General features: G+C 47.9%; 1 protein-coding gene across 4 annotated transcripts in view; it reads right to left on the reverse strand.

Annotated features, from left to right (window-relative positions):
- The window catches only part of SIK3 (SIK family kinase 3), a 262,793-nt gene that overhangs the window by 5,911 nt on the left and 230,655 nt on the right, over positions 1-26,227 (reverse strand). Inside the window, exons 8-21 of one of the 4 annotated variants that reach the window (XM_061145087.1) lie at positions 25,748-25,858; positions 25,382-25,525; positions 24,900-24,977; positions 24,369-24,478; positions 22,853-23,006; positions 22,472-22,627; positions 19,294-19,364; positions 16,924-17,067; positions 13,019-13,169; positions 12,144-12,269; positions 11,787-11,872; positions 11,230-11,339; positions 9,864-10,203; positions 8,206-8,906 (exon numbers count right to left, since the gene is read on the reverse strand). In XM_061145087.1, coding sequence (XP_061001070.1) covers positions 8,206-8,906; positions 9,864-10,203; positions 11,230-11,339; positions 11,787-11,872; positions 12,144-12,269; positions 13,019-13,169; positions 16,924-17,067; positions 19,294-19,364; positions 22,472-22,627; positions 22,853-23,006; positions 24,369-24,478; positions 24,900-24,977; positions 25,382-25,525; positions 25,748-25,858 — 2,482 coding nt within the window. Of the gene's footprint in view, positions 1-8,205; positions 9,087-9,863; positions 10,204-11,229; positions 11,340-11,786; positions 11,873-12,143; positions 12,270-13,018; positions 13,170-16,923; positions 17,068-19,293; positions 19,365-22,471; positions 22,628-22,852; positions 23,007-24,368; positions 24,479-24,899; positions 24,978-25,381; positions 25,526-25,747; positions 25,859-26,227 lie in introns of all 4 variants that reach the window. The other 3 variants (XM_061145083.1, XM_061145088.1, XM_061145086.1) reach the window with 3 other exon arrangements.

A 26,227-nucleotide genomic window follows, 5' to 3' on the forward strand; every position in this document is an offset into this window, starting at 1 on the left:
AAAGAGTTACTAAATGCTCTTTTAAGCCCCAGATCCAAAATTCTAACTGTCTACTAGATATCTTTCCCTGGATGGCTAAACAACATCAAACACTTCACAGGTTCAATTCTGAACTCACCAGCTTCCCCCACAACCAACACCTCCTTTCCTAATCTTCTGGGTATGAGCTCAGAGAGTCCCTGCTGATTCCTTACTCCTGGTTCCACATTACCTGAAGTCTGAAGAATCTGCCTCTCCAGTGTTGGTCACTTTAATCTCTTTCTTTCCAGTCTCATTGTTTCCATGAAAGTTTGGTTACCTCCTGCTTGGATCACTATAATAGGCTCCTAACCATTCCTCTTCCACGATCCTACAAAGATGAATCTTTCTATAGTGGAGCCCAAACCCCTCATTTTCACTGGCCCAGCCTCTCTTCCAATGAGCATCCCACACAACTCACCCCTACATTCGAAGCTTTGGTCAAAGGGAACCACTCATGATTCAATGCATTTGCCTTCACCTTTCTCTCTCCCTGGAAATGCTTAATCTTCTACTTCCATTCCTGCCAGTTCTAATCAACATATCCTTCTAGGTCCATCTCAAATGTTATCATTTTTATGAAACTTTCTCTTTCAAATAGAAATAAATCATTCTTTCCTTTCATTGTCAGAAGGCTTTGTTGGACTGATTATGCTAACATTATTCCTGGCACCATCTTCAATTGTGTACTTGTCTTAATGCTTCATATTAAACTGTAAATTCTTTGAGGACAAGAATTATTACATTCATGTTTGTGAGCCTTTAGTATTCCAGAATACTGTCTGATACCAGTGTTTAACAATATTCTAACTGACACCAATAAACGCTCTCTTAATACAGGTCAGTCACCTGTCAGAGTCAGGATGGTCAAGAAGAGTACCAAGGCCACACCAAGGTTGACAGGATCCTCCTGTTGACACATCTGGCTCTAATCCTTAAGAGTCTAGCACTTGAACATGTGTTTTCTTTGTTTGGTTGGTTTTTCTGGGTTAAAGTTCCCTGGCAACTACCAGGCTTATCTCACAATGAAGGGTACCTTGGTGAGACCAAGTTTTTAAACAAATTTTAATGGGAAACACAGTCCTAACGCTAACTGCACCATCCCAGTATCTGTGTGAAAGATGAAAGTAAAACAGGCTGCTTGAGTGATGTGTAAAGGGTTTCAGGTCTCTATATTCAAGTGGTCTTCTTTACCATCACGGTGAGGCCAGGGCTTAGGGGCTGAGGTGGGACAGGAAGGGAGGGGAGTGACATGACATGCACCTTGCTGGTAATGCAAAGCACTCTGGAGGAAAGTGAGAGGAATGGGAGCTTCCAAACGACTGAAGAGGAAGGCGAGTGAGACTAACCTGCTCGGTGGGATTAGGTCACCCACCCGCCAACCAGCCCGATCCCTGTGAGTGGGCACAGTGCATGTGCTGGCTGCAGGGCCAAATGAAGGCCACCAGCAGGAAGTGGAGCCAGGCTGCCTCTGTTGGGTCATATGTGTGCTAAATCTCCCTCCCCACCATCTCTCTCTATTAAATGTGCTTTTATGGCTGCGAACGGGGTTTCTCCAAATCTGAACACCCACCCTCCTTTTGGCCCTGCCCGTGGGAAGGCCCCACGGACTCTGTCCTCCTCGGCTGCTCTCTTCACAGCCTTCAGGTCTGGTGCCAACACACCTGAAAGGCCACCGAGACAGGCGGAGCTCTTCTTGACGATCCTCACGACAAGCCTTCCTGACTCCCCCGCCTGGAGCTCAGAAGCACTAGCTCTGGGGTCAGGAAGCCCCAGGCCTGGATCCTGGCTTCACCAGAATTCCTGAGCAAGTTACCTGACTTTACTGGGTCTTGGTCTCTTCATCTGCAAAACAGGACTTACTCCACAGGTCTGTGAAGTGCTTACTTGAGTTTGGTCCTCTGTAAGTGCTCAGTAAAGACTGGTATTATTTATACTCATTTCAGAGCTATTATTTCTAACAGGATGGGGCACAATGAACCAGATGATAGAAACAAACAATAAGATGATTTTATCACAGAATCCTACTTTGAGAATTATGGGGCTAGTTTATCACAGGTAAGTGAACAAGTGAGTCACTGAAAATTTAATTTCCAGAAAAGCAGCCTCTGGTTTAGGAGAGATAAATATGAGTTAAAAACTAGATGAAAGGGAGTTCCCTGGTGGTTCGGTGGTTAAGACTTGGCGCTCTCACTGCTGGGGCCCAGATTCAATCCCGAGTCACGGAACTAAGACCCTGTGAGCCGCACGGCCCTGTGTGCTCACTCAGTCCTGTGCGATGCTTTGCGACCCCATGGGCTACAGCCACCAGGCTCCTCTGTCCGTGGGATTCTTCAGGCAAGAAAACTGGAACGGTTTGCCATTTCCACCTCCAGGGGAGCTTTCTGACCCAGGGATTGAAGCCAGATTTCCTGCAATGGTGGGTGGATTCTTTACCACTGAGCCACCTGGGAAGCCACACAGCACGGCCAAAAATAAACTTAGACAAAACAGAAGCATATTAATAGGAGTTGGGTAGCAAACCAGGGGTCTTTCTGTTCAAATTTCACTATAACTCATAGGTCAAAGATCAGGAAGGGCTGGCACCCTTGGCTTGGCAGATATGCTTGGAAGGGGAAGAATGTGAGGCAAGGGGGCATAAAGAGGAGAACATAACACTAAGAATTCAGGGGATTTGAAGTCAGGTTTCAGCTCCATCACGGTGTATGAACTTGGACAAGTCATTTAACCTCTCCTAACCTCAGTTTCCCTAGCTGAAAAATCAGGGTTGTTTGGGGGCTCAAGAGACACCAGGTGTCAAAGGGCCTTTCATAAATTGGAAAGGACTACACAAGCAAAGTAATTATTTTTAGTAAGAATGTTGAGTTTAGAGGGCCCTTGTGACTCTATGGATGAGACCCACTGACCAGTTTGGCAGGGGAGGCACTGCGTGTAAAGAGACCAACCCATTGAGCAAGGAACGTGAAACTGAGGCTCAAATCTTTGGCATTCCTTATGCCAATTCAGCAGCTGAAGGAACTGTCAAGCTCACCAAAGGATGCAGAAAGAGGATGCCAAGAGCAGGATTCTCAGGTATTTACCTAAGCAAAGCTGAGAAAGTGCAGAGAAGGGAAGACCATCTGATCAGGCAAGGGGAAAAAATACACAAATGGACACGATGCATACCGCCCACCTACCTAGGGAACCGTGGGGCAGCTTGCACAACTGTCTCTTGAATCTGTCAATGTTGACTCGTCCTTACTCATTTACTGGGTCTTAAGAGAAAATGAGAGAAGTGCATGTGTGCATATCCCTCTCAAAGGTTCTGGGGGGTAAACCCTCCCAGTCTGTCACCATTTGACCCCCTCTATGGGGCCTGAAGTCCTCCGGGGCTGCTGAAGCTGAGCAGGCTCAGGGAAAATGTCGTCTTCTCTGTGAGTTCGAGCTGGTAATCTCACTGCGTAAACTGATTATGCTATCACATTTATTTGCAAAGTTAAAAAAAAAAAGAAAAAAATCAAGTGTATGTAATAACTAGCACAGAGGGGGAGATAAACCTTATTTCTACTCCTGGGGGACAGAAAGGGAGATTACAGGCAGCATGGGGCATGTCTAGCCCTTACCTTCTACATATTTCAAACAGACCTCTGGCAGGCTGCCGGCTCAGCACTCTGGCAGTGCCCGGCCCCATACTGATTGGTGGCAAGTGGCCATAAAATAGGTAACTGTGGCCACTGATAGGCCGGCATTTAATTCTCCTTGACTAACATCGGCAATCCCTGATAATCTACCCTTAAGAAGTTTTAGAAGGATGACACAAGCTCTGCTTGTTATAGTTATACCTTTTACAGCATTCATTACGCAGTGCTTCATGTTAAGGCTGTTTATGAGCTTGTCTGCCCCCATCCCCCCAGCATAAGCTCCCTGAGGGCAGGTTCTCTATCTTTTCATCCCTGCCTTCCCCACTGGACCTAAGATACAGTCTTGTGTGACCTAATCATTCAATAAAGTTCGTTGAATTTGCTCTGTCAGAAGTAACAGATGGAATGTTTGGGGGTTACTGTGTAACTACACAGAGATGGAGGTATCATGAGAGGAAGCAAGAGGCATTCCTGCCACCCACAAAGATGAACAAGGACGAGCTGTGCCCACATGCCTGCAGGGTGGTAGGGGGAGAGCATCACAACCCGTTCTTGGCAAAAGGAACAGCAAATTATCTGATGATTCTTTGTTGATGTCAAACTGCAAGCTCTCAAGTTCTTAAGAGTAGAAGCATCTCAGGTGAGGGCTTCCCAGGTGGCGCAGTGGTAAAGAACCCACCTGCCAACGCAGGAGACGTGGGTTTGATCCCTGAGTTGGCATGATCACCTGGAGGAGAAAGTGGCAACCCACTCCAGTATTTCTGCCTGGGAAATCCAATGGACAGAGGAGCCTGGCTGGCTACAGTTCTTGGGGTCGCAAAGAGTTGGATACAACCGAGTGACTAAACAACAACAAGGTGTCAGGTTAAAGCAGGAAGAGACTGTGGAGTCCAGTTTCTCCTGTAAAAGGGATCATAAAACATACGCCCCAGGATGGTTGTGAAAAATAAATGAGTAACTGACTGGAGGGCACCAAGCCCAAACAGACGTACTACAAACACCCTCCTGGAGCGGGCACCTAGCCAACATCCCTCACTACACAGATGAAGACGGAGGGAGGGGTTATGTGCCAGCGGGTCACAGAGGAAGCTCCTGTGTCCAAGCTAAGGACAGTGGGGACGCCTCAGCATAAGTAGTCTTAAACATGCAGACATACATTCCCGGAGGGTTTCTAACTCTGGAGCAGCTTTGGGCTTCCCTAGGCCATTTTTTCTCTATTGCATTATCTAAATGTACTGGATCCTAAACCCACGTGGTAATCAACTGGGGGCTTATTCATTAAAGATAATTGTATATATGGTTCCAAAAGTCTCAAAACAGAAGTGGAAAGAGGTTAGAAAGAGGCAAGTAATAGTATTCAAGAAGAGGCATAAGCTAAGTTAAAGAGTAAATTGAGAGTAAACTACGTAGACACAGGAAGGATTATCTCCAGCACACACCGGCCAGGGGGACCGGAGATAAGAGCATGGCCTCTAGGAAAGCTCTTAGCAAAGGTCAGGAAAGGGAGATCTAAGAAAAAGCAGGACTCTGGGGGGAGGCAAATCTGATCATGGTAGCTCAGCCAGTAAAGAATCCACCTGCAGTGCAGGAGACCCTGGTTCGATCCCTGGGTCAGGAAGATCCCCTGGAGGAGGGAATGGCTACCACTCCAGTATTCTTGCCTGGAGAATTCCATGGACAGAGGAGCCTGGAGGGCTATAGTCCATGGGGTCGCAAAGAGTCAGACACGACAGAGTGACTAAGACTTTCAAACCTGATCAGGAGGCAACAAGAACAGGGTATTTTTGAGCTGAAACCTTTAGGGGTGTATTTATGGCTGGATTCTTCCAGAAACCCAAAGAGATGCATGCAGAGAAGAGTGGTGGTGATGGCAGTGGATATAAGAAGGCAGCGAGAAGGGAGAGGGAGAAGAGATCGCAGGCACTCAGCTTGGGGGATGGTAGGAGGGATCTGTCAAGAGAATTCTGACTCACATGTTGGTCTGAAGTAAACTGATTTAAAGCTGCTGGATCCATATCAGACTCTGGGTTTCAGGAACCCTTTGCCCTTAGCTTCTAATTCTTTCATGTAGACTGCACTGCAAGTAAGGCAGCTTGTCTCCCCCTAAAACATCCCTGAGACACTCTCACCCATGGTCTTTCCTCATGCTTCTCCCCTAAATCCAAATAGCAAAATCCTCTTCATCCACCAAGTCCGTGCATGCTCACTCAGACATGTTTGACTCTTGAGACCCCATGGACTGAAGCTCGCCAGGCTCCTCTATCCATGGAATTCTCCAGGCAAGAATACTAGAGAAGGTTGCAAGCTCTCCTCCAGGGGATCTTCCTGACCCAGGGATTGAACCTGCATCTCTTTAGTCTTCTGCATTGGCAAGTGAATTCTTTACCACTGGGCCACCTGCGAAGTCACCAAGACCTCACTCAAATGTCACTCACTGTGGGAAACCTGGCCCTGCTCTGAAAGAGAACCAGTCTCCCCTGGCTCTGGTGCTCCCACAGCACCTGAACTTGCCACATGCTGCTTTTCTTTAGGCACTAAAGAGACCCACAAGCCTGCCAAAACGGGTGCGGTTCCTCTGACAATCAGAGGACACAAGCAAATTCAAGCCTCCTGGTCTCTCTGTATATAGTTGCCACAGAGGAGGGAAAAGTGATAGGAATTAAGAGAGAATCATTTTTGAAGAAAAATATTTCAAAAGGTTATTTTCACAGACAGCAATCCAGGGAGATGGGTTGGGGAGTGTGCACTGTTTGCTCACTTGCTCCTTCCTGGAGTCTTGCACATGTGGTGCGTGCTCAGGACACGTCTGCTGGCGTGGAGTGAGTAGCTCTCGGGTTCAGTGCCACTTCCTAGCTGTGGACCTTGGGGGTGACTTACTCAATCTGCGCCTCAATTGTCTCACTGGTAAATGGGGATGGGAAGAGCTGTGAGGATTAGGCGAACTTATGTGTGAACAGCATCTGGTGTATGGCATGTGAAATGCACTAGGAAAATGTCAGCTTGCCTCCTTTTCCGATGAAAGCTGTCATTCACACAGGAAGCTTTCCCAGCATCCCTGATGCCGTCAAGCTGCCTCTGCTAGAACACTCCCAGCCACAGAAAGCTCCCAGTCTGCTCAGCAGCCTCTTCTGGAAAATTCTTGTGAAGGCTTCCCTGGGGGTTGAAAGCTGCTGCAACTTCCATCCTGGAGTTGGCTCTGCCTCAAATTTGAATCCAGAGAAATCTAATCCTTTTCCATCTGACAAGTATGACGGCTCTCCTGAGTTTTCCCCCCAAGCCTAAACATCCCCAAGTCTGTCAGCCAATCCACCTATGACTTGGTTCCAAAACCTCCCACCAGCCTACATCAACTCTAAAATACAGCAACTGCAGCTGGACACAATACATCTGACTGGTGCAGACCTCAAACTGGACAGCACCCATCTGCTCAAAAGCCCAGGATTTAACGGGAGTTTCATGGAACTGCATCCCTATTGGTGCTTCATGAGCACAACCTGAGGCACCACATCCTCTTCACATAAACTGACTCGGGGTCAGGTCTTCCATCCTGCTCTGTGCCTGGGGACCCGACGGCCCCCGGAGCTGAGTCTGGTGTGCTGACTTTAAAGTGCAGGGCAGGACAGGCTTCACGAAGGGAGGGTGGGAAAAGTGCCCTGTTTCAGGGTTGAATATTTTATGGAGAAACTTGCTTTCAAGATCTGTGATGATGGGATGGATGTCAGTCCAGATTTTGGGTAGGGTGAATGCTATGACACTAATGAGATGACATTTTCTGAGCATAACTCACTGGTAGTAACTCCAATCTCCTTCCAAATGAAAATGAATGCCCTCATTAATTATACAGTGATACTAAATGAAACAGCATGGCATCCCTTGTGATGCTGCAATATTCTGTACTTAGCTTATCAATGAAGTGATCAGAATAACAATACCTCAAATTATTTAAATCATACAGATTATCAAGTGTGCCTCTCCCCCCGTGTCACACACACAAACATTATGTATAAACATAAACACACCACATGTGTACGTTTTAATCTTCACAAATACTCTGCAAAGGACTGTGATTCCTCCTGCCCTTTTTCACAGATGGGGAAATAAGAACCTGAGGGTTAAGTGACAAGGTCACTGCACTCATAACAGAGGCAAGTCCAGGACCAAGGGACCCTGACTCTTACTCCAACACTGTTTACACTAAACCCTGTTTCCCCAGCACTGGCTGACTTTTTTCTATCACAGAGGTTAAAGCTAGCTATTTTGATGACAGCTGAGAAATTCTGGATTCTAAGGAACCATGGTCTGAATATGGGAAAACAGGAAATACATCTTGCTGACCATCATCTGTGTGTTCATTCTCTATCACTCTCTTTTAATTCTGAAAACAGATTCCCTTCTCCATCAGATACCTATTTCTTATGTGCTTCTCCCCTAAAAGGTTCTGCAGGTCTTCTCAGGAATTCCTTCTCTCTTAGCAACCCAGAGTACCAGGGTTGAAAACAGGTAAACCCTGCTGAGTTCACCGAACGAGGGCAGGCTGGCCCAGAGATCGACCCTGCAGGGCTCTTACCTCGGCTGGACACCTTATTTCTAGTGAAGGCGGCAGCCGGCTGTCGGTATGGATGGATCCCCAACTCCTGTGCATGATTCACGGTTCCCAGGACAGATTCAGGGTCCCCGGGGCCGCCTGTACTCAAGAGCAGGGGGCTGTCATGGCAACCTTTGGTCAATGTGTTCCCGCTCTTCCTGTCCGGGAAGCCATCCTTGGCCCCCTCGCACGAGCACTCCTCCTCCATGCTCTCCGAGTGCACGAGCGCCGGCTGGGGAGCGTAGCCGTGGGTCGGGGTCGGGGAGGAGACCTGTGAGATACATTCCTGCGCCCTGATCTGCAGAAGGTGCTGGGGGCTGGTGTGGTGGTGGTGGTAAGAGTCAGCGTTCTGATACGGCAAAGCCTGGCGCTCCGTCAGGCTCTGTCCCCCGAGGCCGGGAGCCAGACTCCCGGCGTCCCCCTGGTTCATGTGCCGGAACAGCTCCTGGTATTCCTGCTGCTGCTGCTGCTGCTGCCGCTGCCGCTGCTGCCTTTTGACGAGCTGTGCAAACTCCGCCGGGGGCAGCCGCATGTCCGAGTGGCCGGTGAGCGAGTGCCGGGGGGAGAGCAGTCCCTGGAGGATGTGGGGCACCTGCTGGTGTCGCGTGTAGTCTGGCGGCGTGGGGGACAGCAGGGCCTGCTGCAGTGCCGATGTGGTATAGTGCGGTGGCTGCTGGTGTGCACTGGGAGGGAAGGTGGGGAACTGGTCAAGCGGAGGGACTTTCAGGGCTTGGGTGGGAGGTAACCCCGCTCCTGGTGAAGGGTTGTAGCTGCTGGGGGAACCCCGGGACTGGTCCGAAAACAGGTGGGGGTGTAAATGCGCCTGGTCGTAGTTAGCAGGGGAGAACCGATTCACGTTCAAGCTGCAGATACAAAAGGGAGTGAGTACCAGGCATCCGTGTGACAAGTGTGCTAAACTCCCCGGGGAACAGCTACCACCCCCCCTTCAGTAGTAAGCCTCTGCTGGTACAGAGAAGCGCGGGACCACAGGGAGGGTGGGGGTGTAGGCATTACCCCCACCATCCCCTCGGGCTTGAGGGTAGCAACATCACTTGAATTAAGATGTGCCCATCTCTTAGAATATGAGTGATGGAAAGAAACAATCCTAGAAGAACAGACAAGGGGGGTAACTGAAATTTTTACCTACTCCTCTAACTGGCCCTTTTCTTCTCTGCAGACCTATAGTAAGGTGGTGGTGGTGTTCAGTCGCTAAGTCGTGTCTGACTTTTTTGTGATCCCACGGACTATAGGCCACCAGGCTCCTCTGTCCATGGGATTCCCCAGGCAAAAGTACTGGAGTGGGTTGACATTTCCTCCTCCAGGGGATCTTCCTGACCCAAGATCAAACCCACATCTCTTGCATCTCCTGCATTGGCAAGCAGGTTCTTTATCACTGCACCACCTGGGAAGCCTATATACTAAGGTAGCTGCGTCACTATCCTCCTCTGTCTCACTAACATTTTGATCCTGAGTCAATATATAGGTTTCAAGTCCATCCCAAGCCCACTGCCTCACTTTCAGTCAGGCTGAAACAAGCACAGCCCAGTCAGAGCCCTTCTGTCCTCCTCTCCTCCTCCTAAGGGGCTTCCTCCCACCTGGGTGCCCCAGAAAGCTGGCCAGGAGACTCCAGGCAGCCTCACCTGTGGGCCTCCGCACTGTCGGCGCTCAGCTGCTTGGACAAGGGCCGGTGCCCATAGCTGAGGGCGGCCATCAGGCTGGTCCGGAGCTGCATCTGAACCTGACTGGTGTTGGGGCTGATGGAGACGCCCCGGCCTGCAGAGGCGGCAGTGGCCCCAGGCATGCTGCTGAGCATGTCGACAGGCTCCTGGACTTGGATGGTCACCTGCTGTGACTGGGGAGGCTGCTGTATGCCCAAGCAGGTCAGTGCCACGTTGGGAGGAGGGGAACAGTTCTCAGGCTGCTGCTGGAAGATGGCACTGCGGGAGGGGAAGCCTTGAAACTGGGAGGAAGATGCAGCACCTGGGGAGAAAGGAGCCCCAGAGTGACCACATGCCTGGGTTACCTGCGGCCGGAAGTCATGGGAGCCACTGAGGACGCTCAACTCGCATACCACCCAGAGCAGTGCTTCTCCAACTCCAGGGTGTGCAAGGTTCCTCTGGGGGACTCGTGAAGACACACACTCTTGGACCCAACCCTCAGAATGCTGACTCAGTAGGTAAGGACAGGGTTCCAAGAATTTGCAATTTCAAGAAATGCCCATTGATTATTTTCTGAGTAGCTCTCATCCAGGGCAATGCTTCTCAAACTCTAATGCATGTACGAAGGGACTGGGGATCTTGCTAAACCATAGATTATGATTCAGCAGGTCCGCGATAGGATCTGAGATTTGATTTTTCCTGCTGATATTGCTGGTCAGGGACCCCACTCTAAGTAAGAAGGGCTTTGAGACCAACTCAGGCTCTTCAGGGGATCTAGACTGGGTGGTGTCACTTAAGAGGTTCTCAGTTTTCAGAGTGCTAACCCCTCAGAGTGCTGGCCTCTGAAGGACTGTATAAATTAGGGCCCGCTCATCTTTGCCTCCACGTGAACACCCACAAGAGAGGAGCCCCGTGCCCAGTGGCTCACCAAACTCAGGCGTGACAAGAGGGAAGGTTCTGGTAGTAGCCCATTCGTTTGGTACAGTTGGAGAGGATTTTATGAAAACATCAATACCAGTCAACCTTTACTGAGAACTATATTGTCCCAGAGGCTATTCTAACTATTATACCTAACATATATTTCATACATACCTAACTATGTATTTCATAGTATTATTATCCTTGTCTTACATTTGAGAAAGCGGAGATGCCCGGAAATTAAGTAGTCTACCTGAGGTCTCACAGCTAAGGAGCTGGTAGCAGCAGGAGCCAAGCCAAGGCAGCCTGGCACTAGAACCACCCCCTACACAGCATGTGGCTCTGTCACCCTAACCAGCGGCTTGAGGCACTCAAGACTAAGCCGCACTTCTCCTGCGGCTCACAGTTCAGAGGAAACCTCTCCACTCACCGTGAGGCTGCATCATGGCGCTGCTCATGGGGGGAGGGCTGTTACTGGGCTGTCTGAAGAGATGGTTGTTGGGGTGGTTGGGAGGTGGGCTGGAAGGCTGAATCCTTAACCTTAAAAAACAACAGAACCAGATGAGTAAATACACTTCCTGAGGTGACAGTATAACCTTGAAGTTAGTTTCAGCCATTTGATACCCACAGGCAGAAACTCCATTTTTAGTTTCGATAAGCTTCCAGGCCAGACAAACATACACAGGCCACCCACCATAGTCTACTGAAAGCCTGTCTACATCTTAGTTTCCCAGACATCCCAAGGAGGCAGGGGTCACTGTGGGCCTGCATCTGGCCTCCTGTATTAGATGTCAGATTACATGGTTCATGGGGATAAGAAAATGAAGTGGTACAGGAAGTCAGGATTTTAGGAAGCTGCTGAAATTAAAATTGGTCTTCCTGCTTTTCTGACTGAGATGGGTTCTTCCAAGATGAATGCTATAGTCAGTCATGTCTCCCATGTGAGTGAGGCCAACAGCTTAGGCAAAGAACAACATGCTTCATTACCTCTGGAGCTGGTGGGTGAGGAGGGCAGGCTGATTTTCACATGCAGCTTGAAGAGGTGGGGAAGGCTGAGGAGGACAGATAGAGTCCTAAAACACATGCAAGAAAGGAGAAAAAAATACTTGTGAGCTTGAAGACTAACCAGAGCCAGCCATTCTTGGGAAGGGAAGAGACTATCTGTGACTGAGATTTATGCTCCCGTCGTTCATCAAAACGCTTGATTACCTTGACTCAAACATGGCAACCACACAAATAACTCAACTTCACTCTGCCCTGCGTGATCTCCTCCAGCATTCACAGGCCCATCAGCCTGAGAGCAAGCTCCAGACAAGTTGGAGAGAGTGAAGAGGGAAGGCCTACTTGAATCTGCTGCTGGAGAATTTGGTGGTGCTGCTCCTGCTGGTATAACATATGCTGCTGCTGGGTCTTCTCCAGGGTTCTTTCATCAATCTGCCCCCCGTACATCTTCTGCAGCTGCTCACACTCCTGAAGGGAAAGCAGTTCATACAGAGGGGATACAGCCAGGCCTACCCCATGCAGTGCTGTCAGCAGACGCAGAGCTGCCCCAGGTCTCACGGGCAGAAGGAGCCCACAGAGAAGAACTGTGTCCTTGATGAGCAACTGACCCCTTTAGGTGGGCATTTGTGTACTAAATGTATTCACGCTCTGTGCTGGCTGCAGGAAGGGAAAAGCACCAAGATGGCCTGGGTACGAGCGAAGGTCCCAGTGTGAAATCGGCGTACAAAGCACACGCCACTCCAGGCCTGGTTGTCAGGAAGGCAGAAAGAAGACCGGCCCTTTCCAGAAGCCTGGAGGCACACTTCCTTTCTCTGGGAGCACCATTCCATACCAGCTGGAGAGTATGCCAGGTGGTAAGAATGCAGAGCAGGCTCCAATAAGACCCAGTGCCCATAAGTCATGAGGGGAATGCCAGGGTTGCTTCAAAAGACATTTCTGGGTGCTTCCCACTGAAACCCAAGCCCAGAAATTACTCTCTAATGAACCACTGAGACAGGAGGAAATTTAGTCCCTTCCTGGGGAAAGCTGGACGTAAGCAGAAGGAAGGAAAGCGCGTAAGGAGCTATCTGCTTTGGCACCTCTAAAACTGCAGTGCTGCTGATGTGAGGGGGTAGAAAGCTTAACACCCGTGTCCTCCTGCAACACCGGTCTCTGTTACCCATGCTGGTCTCTGCTACCCATGCTTCTCCAGAGATGCCTGCCATCTCTAACATTACCTGCTGCAACTGTTTGATGCTGCTGTTGTTGCCCATTTTTTCCAGGTGAGCTTTGAAGGCCTGGATGCTTGCAGCCCCATCTGAGAACCGGCGCACAGGGGAGAAACGCTCCGTAGGGAGGTGCAGGGTGTTGGAGTCCTTGTAGGTGGAGCTGAATATATGGGAAGAGAAGGTTAGGGGCTAGGACTCAGGGGTTTTGACCAAATCACCTAGGGACGCTGTTCCAGATGAACACAAAGCTGCCGGCTACACGCGCAGCCTGGCATGTTATGCCACTTCCATGCCATCTCCAGAGGCCAGTCGTTTCCCTAGCCTGCCTTCCCTCTAGAGGCCTCCAAGTGACCATCTTCTGTTTCCACTTACCTTGAGTTGGCTTAATGTCCAAGCCTGGGAAGGTCCTGGGATCAGATACATCCAGTTCTTACCAATACACTGGGTCAGAGAGAGAGGAGCTTCACAGTAGCCCTCAAGCCCAGCTGTAGAGGGAACTCCTCCTTTTACAGTTATGTCTCTATCTAGTGCCTTTAGAAACCTAGAACAAACCTACTCATGTGACCTGAAGTTTTCCCTGAATAGTAACCTCTGTATGACCGACCAGAGGGAAACTACAGTCAACTTTGGGGTCAAAGGTCTGGCCTGGAATTCATAGGGTTTTTTTATGCTAGAAAACGCAAGGTGGAGCTTAAACTGGGGAAACTGGGGACCGCTGATCCCCAGATGGAGATAGCCCATCCTTAAGAAACGTGGGCCTGAAGATCCTGCACATACCTGGTCAACGCAAATAAGGTTATCTGCTGTGAAAGGTAACTTCTCAGAGCAGTGGCACCCTCCCAACCTGCTAATGAAAGAGGAACCATGTGGATTACCTTCAAAATGACCCCACTACTCAATAAGAACAAAGCCAGTGTCTTACAGAAAAGAAAGAACGAGCTATCAGTAAGGAATGTCTAAGAGAGCATGAGAGTTAGAAGCTAACACCTATGCTAATCAGAAAGAGATGTTTATGGGTTGAAGTCAGCAGATAAAAGACTGCCAAGGCAGCATTCCAGCAGCTGATGGAAAGGATCAGGGTTTCAGGTCCAGAGCAGAGATGACATCACACTGAGCTGTGGGTGAAATGATTGTACCACCTTGCCAGTTACTCATTCTGGACAGAAGCGGAACCAAGGTTAAGAAAGCAGGTGAACAAGCCAATTGAAGTGCAGCAGACAGGGAGGGTCTAGGAGGGGCTGATGAGTGTGCGGAGGAGTTAAAAGAGTTCTGGCAGCAGGGAAAAGCCCTCTACCCTCTAATGTTGACTCCTGTCTCAGACTCCACCTGAAGCTTGACACAGCAGTGAGCTGATGAAATGAACACAACATGTATCTGGGTTCAGTAACACGAAAGACAAATGAGTCTGGAAGACACACTCCAGAAACAGTGATCATGGGAGCTGGTCTCAGGGGTATTTCCTCAGTATTTCTTATTCCTGTTTGTACTTCAGGTGTTTGGAGTTAAAGCAAGCAGGTACTATTTTCTCCTAGAATCTGATTTTTACACTTTCAGTAGTTTCTGATGATGGACACATTTCTGATTCACTCAGAAAGCTGTGTTCTTCGAGGAGTTAATTAGTCTGTACAAAACACATTCTCTCCCATCCCAGGTCCAGGTATTTCATGACTTTTCCAGAAGATCAGGTTGTGAACAGACTGACATCCTGGGCGGCCCAGCACAGGAGCTTCCGAGGAATAGTTCTTAGGTCGCTGCTTATTTTGGAAGCACTGACAATATCAATTGTGCTTTATTTTTATTAGCAATCACATTCAAACTCAGGACAGCCTCATGTCAGGCTGATATGCCCACTATACTCTTCAAACAGGGACTTGGCTCCCCACCTAGATAAAATCCATCTTGTGTTAGTTAGGGTTTTTTTTTGTTAAATACACTTTTTTTTTTTTTTAGTCTATAAATTACACAATTCCAGGATTACACACTCAGACCCCTCTTCTGTCTTCATGTTGGACTTCATCTACGATACCCCAGAAGAACAGACATATCGGCTGTTCTTGTGTCATTTCCTCCAGCAAATGAAAGGAATTCAATAATCTCTCCAGGCCACCCATTTTCAGTGTTTGATAGCCTTGGAAAGTTTCTCTTTTGCCCTGAAGACTTGCTTCAGTCTCTTGTGTCACCATGTTTTTATAGCAACTCCATGGAGACGTGCTGAGTTTGCATAAACACCGCACCTTACACAATCTGTCACTCACAGAGTATTCATTCCAGTTCAAACTGGCTTGACCACAGGGAACCCTTGAAACACTCTACCAAGAGTGTTCACACAGAAACAGACAGTAGACAGATCTCCAGCAGGCAAGGCCTTGACAATGACCAGGCAGCGTGGAAACCACACAAATGGAGCTGTGGGCCAGTGTGGCCTTCCTTTAGCAGTAGGTGTAAACACGGTATCAGGTCAGTGATAAAGGCAAACTGTGGTGATGTACTCGTCTTCATGCTTGCCCCATAAGAACATGGCCTGAGGGGCACCTGAATCAAACAAGGATTAAACCCAAAGGACTGAAACTAAACAACAGAGCCTGACAAAGCCTGAAAAACTAAGTGTGGGGCTGTCAAGGAAGGAACGATAGCAACAGGGAAAAATAAAGCAATAAAGAGTCTATCAGCTAACGGTATAGAGCTCAGAGTTATTGAGAAATCATAGAAAATGTACGGGCAGCTAATGATCACCCAAAGTGATGTAGAACTGTAACAGTAAGGTTCCTGAGGGATTCTCCTTAGAAAAATACTGTCTGTACCATCAGAGTTTTATTTGATAAATGTCATTCATGCTACTCCTAACAGACCATTTGTACCATATTATTTATGGTCATTTATGAAAGCTTATCTTTCTTCTTTCTGAGTTCCAACGTGGCACTAATGATGTTTCAGTTTGCTCAGAGGTCACCTGTCTCTGCTGATTACCTATGATGCCCAGTGGGTAACAAGACACAATAAAAACACTGTGTCAAGCTTGCCAGTGTGAGTCTGGCTGCAAGATTGAGTAAAAACACATTTATAAACTTAATTTCCTCAGAATGTGCTTTCCAAACTTCCCAAGTAAGGCTGCTCTTCACGGTCCTCCCAAAAAGACTAAAAACAAACAAACAAACAAGCTCTAGCAACTGGTGGTGGCTTTGAAAGTGTGGCCTGTGAGCATGGGGACAGCTTTGGAAAGGACTAAGCTAAGATGTTTGGTCATCACAGAGTTCACAGAAGATAACCGCCTTCTTAATCCAGCAAGGTGTCACTCCCCTCGTTCCTAGGCTTACTTGAACTCAATTTTGTGAAGTTCTCTTGGCAAGGAAGGCTACACTTGTTTTTATGTCTTTAAGAGAAAATGAATTATAGATTTATCAGAGACCTACTAGAAGATTTTGCTGTCAGAATACTGCAAGGATGACTTTCAAGCACAACACTTAAGAGGGTGCAGTGTCTCCGCTCTACCACTCACAAAGGAATGTGTTTTCCCCCATCCAAGCGCCTCATTCAAGGGTCACATGATAAGAAATGCTCATCCTGCTGATGGTGATGGGTTATTAAAAGTCAAGCCTACTGATGTGGTCACAAATCCTATCTCCAGCTGGTCTTCTGAGAGCTTCACCCACTTGCAGGTCTCAAGTTCAATTTCATCTATGAGTCAACGTCTAGAGTCATGAGGATCAACTGCGGGCAATAAACACGTCTACAAGGTAATGGGAAAGAAGTGTCTCTTACAGCCCTGGGTACGGCTGAGTCAAGGAGCTGAGAAGACGTGAAGTTCGGGATGCTGTTTAAAGCCACGATGCTAGTCATCATGTCTGTAAGACTAGCCAGAAAGGGGCCTGTCCGCTGGGCCTCCAGGAGCTCCCACGGCTCACGTGGCTACTCACCGATGCTGATCAGGTACCAGGTGAGGGGGCCAGACCCGGGAACGGAAAGGCTGCTGTCCTAGCTGCCGCTGTAGGTCCGGCGGGATCTCAGCTGTAGGGTTGGTCATGGCCAGTGTATGCCTTTTGGACCTATTTGCCAAGTACCTGCAACAAGCAGGAGCACATTTCATAGTAAAAAAGACAGACAGGAATACTCCTCAGCAAGAAGCATTAGAAGTTAATCCAAAGCACTCAGAATGAAGTGGCGCCAGGGCACAGAAAGGGTGCAATGGCCAACAGACTCCTGACTGGATGGAAGTGAGACATGCCCCAGAAGGCCAACAAAAGCTGGCTGCCCACTGAAATGGCTCAGTGTTGGACCTAAGAGTAGCCGTTAAGAGAAGAGAGAAAACAGATGTTGCTCACGAAGTGGATCAATTTTCCTGACTCCATTCCATTCAGGAGAAGAATGTATTTTTTGCTGGTTAATTTTGTTCCTTGGTTTCCCTCCACATTTCCAAAATACAAGTCAGAAGAAATGAGCCCTAAGGACTGTTCCTAGAGATGAGCCAAGAGAGAGATTCAGATGGGCTTTGTGTATGTCTCCTGAGGCCACTGGCCCCCAGGGTTTGAGGCTGACCTCGCTACATATCATGGAAAAAGATCTTTTTGCCTGGGGCGAAGTGAGTTCCGACACCAATCCTTTCCTCATGCCCCAAGACTGTAACTCCATCGCCAGAGAAGAAAAACTGATGCTGTCCCCAGGGGACCAAAATTCTCTAAAGGATGAAGAAATCAAACCACATGAAATGTTTAGAACTGTTTTCTAGGTGAAAAAAAAGCAAGGCAAGAAAAGAGAAGTTTCAAAAGCTGAAGAGTTCACAAGCTGATGACTTCTATTCTGAAGGTCTTTCAGATCCACCACTAATATCATTAATAACACATTGGTCCCCCTTGGTCTGGATGGTGACTTCCTTCACCACTGCTGCTCTTCTTGGGCAGGAATAAAAGAAGCGTTATTCCTTCTATGACATCAAAAGGGACGGGCATTTTACCCTTTAAATGTTGGTCTTTAAAGAAGAAAGGAGGAGCTGGAGGAAGTAAAATGTAAGACAAAGAAGATAAAATGAAATACTGCTAATTCAAGTAGGAAGGCAGTAAGTTTCCTAATTTCTCTTCATGACTCCAACAGGGCCCATATGCAACTTAATACACCCTGTGATCGGCAACCTATCGAAATAATAACATCAGGAAAGAAAGAAAGTCAACACGATTCTTCTATTGGCTATTCTGTAGAAGGAGCTTGCCCACCTGCCAACACCCCTGTTCTCTCCACTGTTCTTTCCACACAGGACCAGCTTCTTTTTGGACAGCAGCTCTCACGCAGAGCTACTAGCGGGTAGAGAAAGGACACTGACCAGCAACCATCCGGGTAGGAGGTCTTGTTTCATCCATTCTTAACTACTTTGCCCATTTTAGCTAAAACCAGTTAACAGACTAGAGAGTAATTAGTGGTATGTAAACTTGCCAGAGGGTAGGTAAGCCATTAGTGGTTTAATATCCATTTGATAAAAACACCCAAAGTTTCCCCAAGAGCCCATGAAAACCATTTTATTTCAACTTCCCTCAAGGGAAAAAACATATAATCTTGAAGAACACCTGTATTTCTGGGAAAATACATGCTGGATTCTGATCAACCCCCGCCCTCCCCCCAAAATAAGAAAATCAACTCCCACAAGGGGTCATGCATGAAGCTGCGGACCACGGCTAATGCAACTGAGGTCAAATGAACAGTACAGCATGCCTGATGGTCACTGCCGTTTTCTGTGAATTAGGCATCTCTGCAAACAATGGATATTTGCATCTGTCCCTGGACCGAATCCCATATTCTTTTTTCAATATCTCTTTGTTGATACAAGGGGATGGCAGAAACACAGCAAACAGTACAAGAGGTATTCATTCTCCTGGAAAGGAAGAGTCCATGCCAGAGGTCCATGGCCAGACTAGCTAGGATCACTGTCATCCCAAATCTCGAATTCCTTTTCAGTAACAGTTCTTGGCAGGTAGGAGCAGGCTTTGTGCCTTGTGAATACTATCAGAGTTGCAATATGAAGGCGGGGGGCAAGGAAGGAAGGAGGGAGGAGAGAAAAAGTTCTTATGGTTATTGCTGTCACTTAGGGGACTTCCAATGGTGCTTACAGAAATGACATTTTCTGGGTAGTCTTCCGTTACTTCCGTGTGGGGAGGAACATGCCATCTGGCTTGAGCAAAGAGACCACACAAATGTTGAAGCTGCACTGGACCACCTCCTTGGGCAGAGGTGACCTTTCGTTGGTCGCAGGGGGAGCCTGCCCAAGGACGCTCTGCAAGCACTGCCAGATGCCACATTACCTCTGCACAGCTTCCTGATCTGGCTCCCCATCCGAGCTCTCCTCATCCACAGGGGTGACTGCTGGCACTGCCTGAGGAAAGACAGGAAGGAAAAGCTCAAAGCGGCGCTTCTTCCGCAGCAGCTCTTACTCTGGACACTGGGCTTGGGGCAGGCCTCTCGGTTACTTTTTTCTAATCTGCAAAGCTTTTCTAGGATCCCTGGGTTATATAGAACATTCATAGACCTTTCAATTGTCCCACTTTTACCTTGCTCAGTTGATTTTAATTTCTTCCTCTGATTCATCTTCCTTCATTCATTTATTCATCCAATAAATAATCTGAATGCCCACTATGTTCCAGGATAAAATGTGAATTAGTAAAGTTCTTGCCCCTGTTTTACAGTCCAGTGGAGGACAGAGATAGGCAAACACACAAAAGGACAAAATAGCATGAACCAGTCATGGGTGTGTGGGAACTGAGCAGGGCATCTTAGAGGAGATGGCCCCGAACCTGAGACCTGAAGGACGAGTAGGAACTAGTCCAGCGAAAAGGAAAGGGGTCGCCAGCGTCTAAGGTTTCTAGGCCAAGAGAGAAGAGAAGGCCCACGGGTGTTTGAAGACCTGAGAATATAGTAGGAGTTTGTTTACCTGGAATGACTAGGAACTGATTTGTTGTTTCATGGTAAAGTTATTTCCAGACTTTAGATGTCCTTAACACCAGAAAAGCATACTGGTTTTCTAAAAGTCCACTGTAGCACATAACATATAACTGTGAAGTTACAATTCAATGCTTTAAAATCACTGTCACCCACCAAAACATGTATGTGAAATGAGGACCACCACAATATTCATGCATTATGGTGACTCTTCCTGTCTGCCTGTGGGCTGGGACACGGTATAGCCTTGACAGCTACTCACAGCCTGGGGCTCACGGAACCACCATGCCTCAAGCACTGAAGCAAAAATCACACTTCCGTTACTACAAAAGAGCATTTTTTAATGGACGGTAATTGTAAAACAAAATAAAGTTTTGGGATAATTCCATTGTCTGAATGCTTCTAGGGTTTCCAGAACCCTGACTATGGTTCTGCGAGGCTGGAGGGAACAGGGTTATGCAGGAAGTGGCTCTAGACGGGGTGGGAGAGGAGCCCTGTGGCCAGTTATAAACGGCCTTGAATACCACATGAAGAACTTTATTTTGAGGAAAGGCAGTGGTGAATCACTAAAGATTTTAAGCGGGGACATGATGTTACAAGATTTATATTTTAGAAAGCTGGCCTGCTTTAGTTGCAGCGTGAAAATGTTGGGTGACAAGGATGAGGAGACAAGCCTGGAACCAGGAAGCCCGTTTGGCAGCCATTGTGTTAATCCAGGCAGAGGATGACAGTAGCCTGCGTGAGGGAAAAGGCAGTGGAGACGGGACAGGAGACAGATACTTACTTTACAGGCGTGGCATAACTGCTTTGATGTGGGGAGGAAGGGAGTGGGAAGAATTAAAGAGAAAACCCAATTTTCTAGCTTGTCTAACCAGGGGAGTGATAGTGCCATTCCCTGTTACCCAGAGAGAGACACGGGTTTCACAGCATCAGGACGTGTTCATCTGAGGGCATGCTGAATTAAAATGGTGAGGACGTGCTGAGTAACCAACTAGATCTGTGCAGTTGGTAATCATATAGATAGAAGTGCAGGGCCCAGAAGAGCACTGTGGGCTGGAGAATCTCTCAGTGACAGAAATAGGGAAGTGGACAGGATCACTCAGAGAAAGTCTGTAAAATGAAATGGAAACAGGACCTCAGACAGAACTGTGGATCTCCAGGAAAAAGAAGAAAGGGAACCTGAGAAGGGGAGCTAGGAGGAAAACACAAAAGAATAGGGTAAAGGAAGACCATTTTTTTCAAGGAGAAAAATGGTCAGCAGTAACTAATACAGTTGGGAAGTCCAAAAAGATAAAGATGAAAAATGTCCACTGGAAGTTTCTTAGTGACCTTGGCAAAAACAGTTACAGTGGACAGAGTAAGTCACCGCACCTCCCATAAAGCTGTTCCAGACTCTTCCAAATCTACATTGACCTGGCCTTTTCCTAAGTGCTTCTGCCATCTACAGGTCCATGGTCTTCACTCCAGCACTTCATCACATTGGTCTTCTATTGTTACTCCAACACTTCACATATGTGGATTGCATCTTCCTATTATACTATAAGCTCAATGAGGCCAGGAACTGTAAATATCAATTCTTCCCTTTTCCCAACAGCCATGTTACTGGCACAGTGGACCTGCGTCAGTCTACAAACTATTTCATTACTGATCTAAGATAAGGTAGGTAAAGTAACAGAGAGTAATATTTATAAACTTTTATAGCAACTTAACGGAGTAATTTTTACTGTTGAACCAAATAAAATTTAGCCTTGTAGTTCATATGTTTTAAAATTTTAATTTTTTTGATAATAGGGAAAACAAGGTCCTCAAATTAGAGAGACACCTTAAGAAGCACTGCCCTGAAACACCCAGTGAGGGCTGTGGATATAATTAGCACTCAACCTTTATGTAGTATGAGATTTAATGGGTGAATAAATGAATGAAAGAATGAATCTACCTATGGCAGGAAAATAATCAGAAATAAACAGAAACCAGGGGAAGAAAAGAATCTTTGAATGTGACCATCATACTAAAAAACATGGGTTTGAGAGATGCCAACTGCCAGTTTAGAAGCCAAATCATCCAGGGATCCAGGTGGCACCAAAAGTTGTGAGGTATGTTCATCAAAGGAGGAAGGGCTGGTGAGAAAGTAAACCTGGAAACCAGTCTAAAAGGCAATTAAGCCCAGAGAAAACTATTAGCTTCCACTGCCCTCTGGCATGGAAATATGATCTGCGGGAAGGCCGGGTCTGAGGCTATGACTCCCTGACTTGAAGCGGGCAGGGTTGCAGCTGCCCTTTACTCGAGTGTCTACAAGAGGCTCCCCAAAGATGAATCCCTCCAGAGGCAAGATGCAGTACGGAAATTATTCGGTTAAGTGAAGAAGCTAACCAAAAATTAAGTTTGGAAAATTCTACTAGCCTGAAAAAAGTGGAAATGACACTGAGCATTGCATGTTGAGGGAAAGAAGAAATTCAGATGTTTAGGCTGGAGAGACCCTGAGTTCCAAAACCTCTTTACCAAAAGCCTCTGATAAAGCAAGCAGGGCTTCCTGCTGCCACTCACTGGTGTCATGGTGACAAGAGGGGAGGGTCCCCGTGGGCGCTTCAGCAGCTGCTGGGCATGGAGTTGGATGTTGGCACCTCCATCTGATGCCCTCCGGCCAAGGGGCCCCATTCCGTTCAGCAGCTGCAGGGTAGGCGGCTGTAACAGGGACTGCTCCTGCAGGAGGAGAAGGGGAGGGACGGTTTGGTAAGGTGGGGGGAAAGGAGGAGAGAAGACAGCAGTACTCCAGTCTACTGAAAGGAAGGGATCCCACGATGGTGACATAGACAAGAGAAAGCATCCTTCTAAGGACACCCTGAAATCCTGAGGACGGTCTCTCAGTTTCTCAAAGCCAGCTCAGTTGAGCTCTCTGGGGGCAAGCCCTCTCCCATATCTGGGTACCTTGTATTCCAGCTGCCCGGTTGGCTGCAGATTTTGCATGGGCAACAGGTTGTGCATGAAGTTCATGTTCGGGGCCACTTGTAGGAAGGGAGCCTGCGGGTTGACTCCAGGAAAGCCAGGCAGCAGCTTCTGCAGATCTTCCATGACCTCCGTGCTGACGGGAAACAGGACGATGGAGAAGTCTGGTCACAATTCTCCCTCACAACCTAGAGCCTCAAACTGAGGACACTGCTAAATTCCACACAGTTTAGTTTATCTTTCTACCTTCCTCCTAAATTTGTATTTCTCTCCAAGGTCCCAGAGCGAGCAGAAGTGTGTGGAGCCAGGTGTGTGGAATCTGGCTGTCTGCCATTTTGCTATCTGTGCCTGGGGATGACCATTCTGCACTGACCACTCATGTAAAACCAACAGCTCTGCGCCAACAGGAAACACTGGCCCCCATCCAGTTCAGGTCTCGGAGGCCTGGAGGTGAACAGCAAGTAAGGGAGGACACGGGCCGTCCACTCAAACAATGGCTGCCCAAAGTAGCAGCTGATTCACCGGGGAAAGAATGCTGTCAGCACCACCAGGGCTGATGGGCAGATAAGCCATGGACGGGCAGGGCTGTGGCGCTCCGACAGAGGGCTTTATGGCACACTTTAAAATAAGAGCTCTTTCCACTAACAGGGTGACACAGGACTCCACCCTCCGAAGCTAACATTGTCTTCGGAGCCAGAATGCTCCCCTATTGCCTGTTTCATTGTAGGCTGAGAACGTGAAGCAAGCAAACCAGTAAGCAGGGGAGGCTCTTTTGGAAATGACTCAAAGAAAAAAGAAACCAGCTTTGCTCTGAGCTGAACTCTCAAGAGGACCCTTGCCACAACCTTCTCTTCCCTACTCAGAAGAAGAAATAGCCAGAAAAGTGGTATGGCTATTTTTAATGGTTAGAATCTTCAAGTGTTGAACAAAAACCGAGAGAGCTGGCCTTCAGTCCACTTCTCCAGTGTGCGGGCAGCAGGGGACACAATGAAGGGCTGTTTTGGGAAAACACTTTGGGAAACCGGTACTTATTCAGCATATTTTTGGACTTTTGTTCACATAATTTTTTTCACTGAATTTAATTTTTTTTACATCTATAAATTCTATCCTGCTGCTTGTCCTCACTTCTTAGATGAATCTTCCATTAGAATATATGGCAAAAAACATCTCTAAAAGCTGTCAAACACAGATGCATTTTCAGGGGTACTTTTATGTGGCTTAGATCAGAAGACCTCAGTCTTTGCGGGAAAAGACATGCTGTGCTCTTCACCAAAGTACTGTCACTGCCTGGCACCATGGTGGCTTTCAGCCCACCCTCCACTAGTGACAGCTCTGTGATCCTCAAGTCCAATCAGGTCTGATCTACGGAGGAGCCTGAAGAGGTTAACCACGTGTCTCGGTCACTGTATCAGATCTCACCTGGGAGATACAACAAGTAGGGAAATCATGCCATGGGAGGAACTCAAAGTCAGATGGGAATCTCCTGCCAGACACTCACCGGGGGTCGGCCACGCCCACTGTGTGCCTCCTCATGGACAGATAGCGGACCAGCGCTTCAGGGGAAGGCTCTTCACCCTCGTCACTGTCCACGTTCACCGCCCCGTCCGGCTGAGGTGAGGGAAGCGCGAACATCAGAAACAAGAGGGAGTGAGAAACAAGAAGGAAGGAAAGGGGGCTTCCCAGGAGGCCCAGTGGCTAAAATCTGCCTGCCGGTGCAGGGACACGGGGTTAGACTCCTGGTCCAGGAAGATCTCACGTGCTGCGGGGCAACTCCCAAGCCTGCGCTCTAGAGCACGGGCTCCGCAACACAAGAAGCCACCACAAGAGACGCCCGCCCACCGCCGGGAAGAGCAGCGCCCACTTGCCGCAACCAGAGAAAGCCCGAGCGGCAACGAAGACCCAGCATGGCCAAAAATAAATGAGGGAATGGATAAATAATAAAATATATAGGAGCAGCTGTAAGGAAAGGCAACAAGGCTATGGGAAAGAAAGTAGGTTCAGCTGACAGCCACCAGGGGCCGCTACTTGCCTCCACGATTTGATTCTCTGGGTTGATGAGCTGCACCTGGGGGACGCTGATGTTCATAGTGGTACCCGCCTGCTCCGCCTGGAAAGGGGCACACATACGCACTTTTAAACACCAGAGGAAAATCACAGAGGCTTTCAAAACATTCTTGATGGCTAAAGTCTATGTTTCTACTTCTGAGTTTTTGGTTCCTCTGCTCTTAGAAGCTATAAGGAAGTATTCTTTAGGGAAGACAGTCGCTCTCAATGATTTACTGTTTCTTTAAAAAAAAAAAAAAATTCAACTATTGGTGTCTCTTCTGAGTGCTCTGTCAAACAAAGGCCGAGTTCTTTGCTTGGCCTCTGACAGAGGAAGAGATGGCGGCCAGGAGGTGACGGGTAAGCAAGAGCAGGAACTTTCGTGAGCTGGCGTTAGACAGCGATGGACAACCACCACCCCTCTCCACGTTACTAGTCCTGAATCTGGTCACTGGAGTTATCACCCACCTGGAGGTTGACTGGCGCCTGGAAGGCCATGGTTCGGGGCATGCCAGGAGGTACTCCAACACGCAGGGTTTTATGTCTCTTATGTCGGTCACACAGCAGGCTGTAGATTGCACTATAGTGATCATAGGCATCTGATCTTAACGACTACCAAGAGAAAAGGGGAAAGAGAAAAAAACCCTGGTGAAACAGCACATCCATGACCAAAACTCTTTTAAAAGTAATAGTAGAAGAGTAAAGCGCCTTCTTTCAAGGGGCAGAGGAAGAATGGGAGGAAAACAAAAAGATCCAAGTTCCCAGGAAGAAGGATACCTGGAAAAGATAGGACAGAGGGAGCACAGCTACCCCCCTCTGCTCATTTAGGTATACCTGTAGTGTCCGTTCTTTGTCCAGTCCCATGTCTTCCATGGCTAAGAGGACATCCTCATTTAGAGGGTCCATCTGTCTTTCTTCCTTCAGCTGCTGGCATTCGGCTATTAACTGTAACAAAAAAAGGCAAGCTATCAAACTCCCAATTAACTACGTCAAGATGGCAGATCATATATAATGAACAAGCTGTTCCATGCTCCCTAGCTTGTGATATTTTTGGCCTTAGATGAAGCCTAAGCAAGAAAGCCCTGGGTACTCAGTTAGGAGCAGATAAGATGGCTAGGCCACTATTTTCCTGAGCTCCTGGAGTACCTGGGATGGCTACGATGATTTAAATAAAGGAACGCTGCAGGAGTTGTTGGACTATGCACAGTGAGAGACAAGAGGAGGTGAACAATCCCATGGGAAGAGGCTGTACTGTCCCAAGACCTGGGAAGGGATCCGGATGTGAGGACATGCGGTCAGGCACTGGTATCACTA

The sequence above is a fragment of the Dama dama genome, chromosome 1, assembly GCF_033118175.1.
Source record: "Dama dama isolate Ldn47 chromosome 1, ASM3311817v1, whole genome shotgun sequence".
NCBI classification, from domain to species: domain Eukaryota; kingdom Metazoa; phylum Chordata; class Mammalia; order Artiodactyla; family Cervidae; genus Dama; species Dama dama.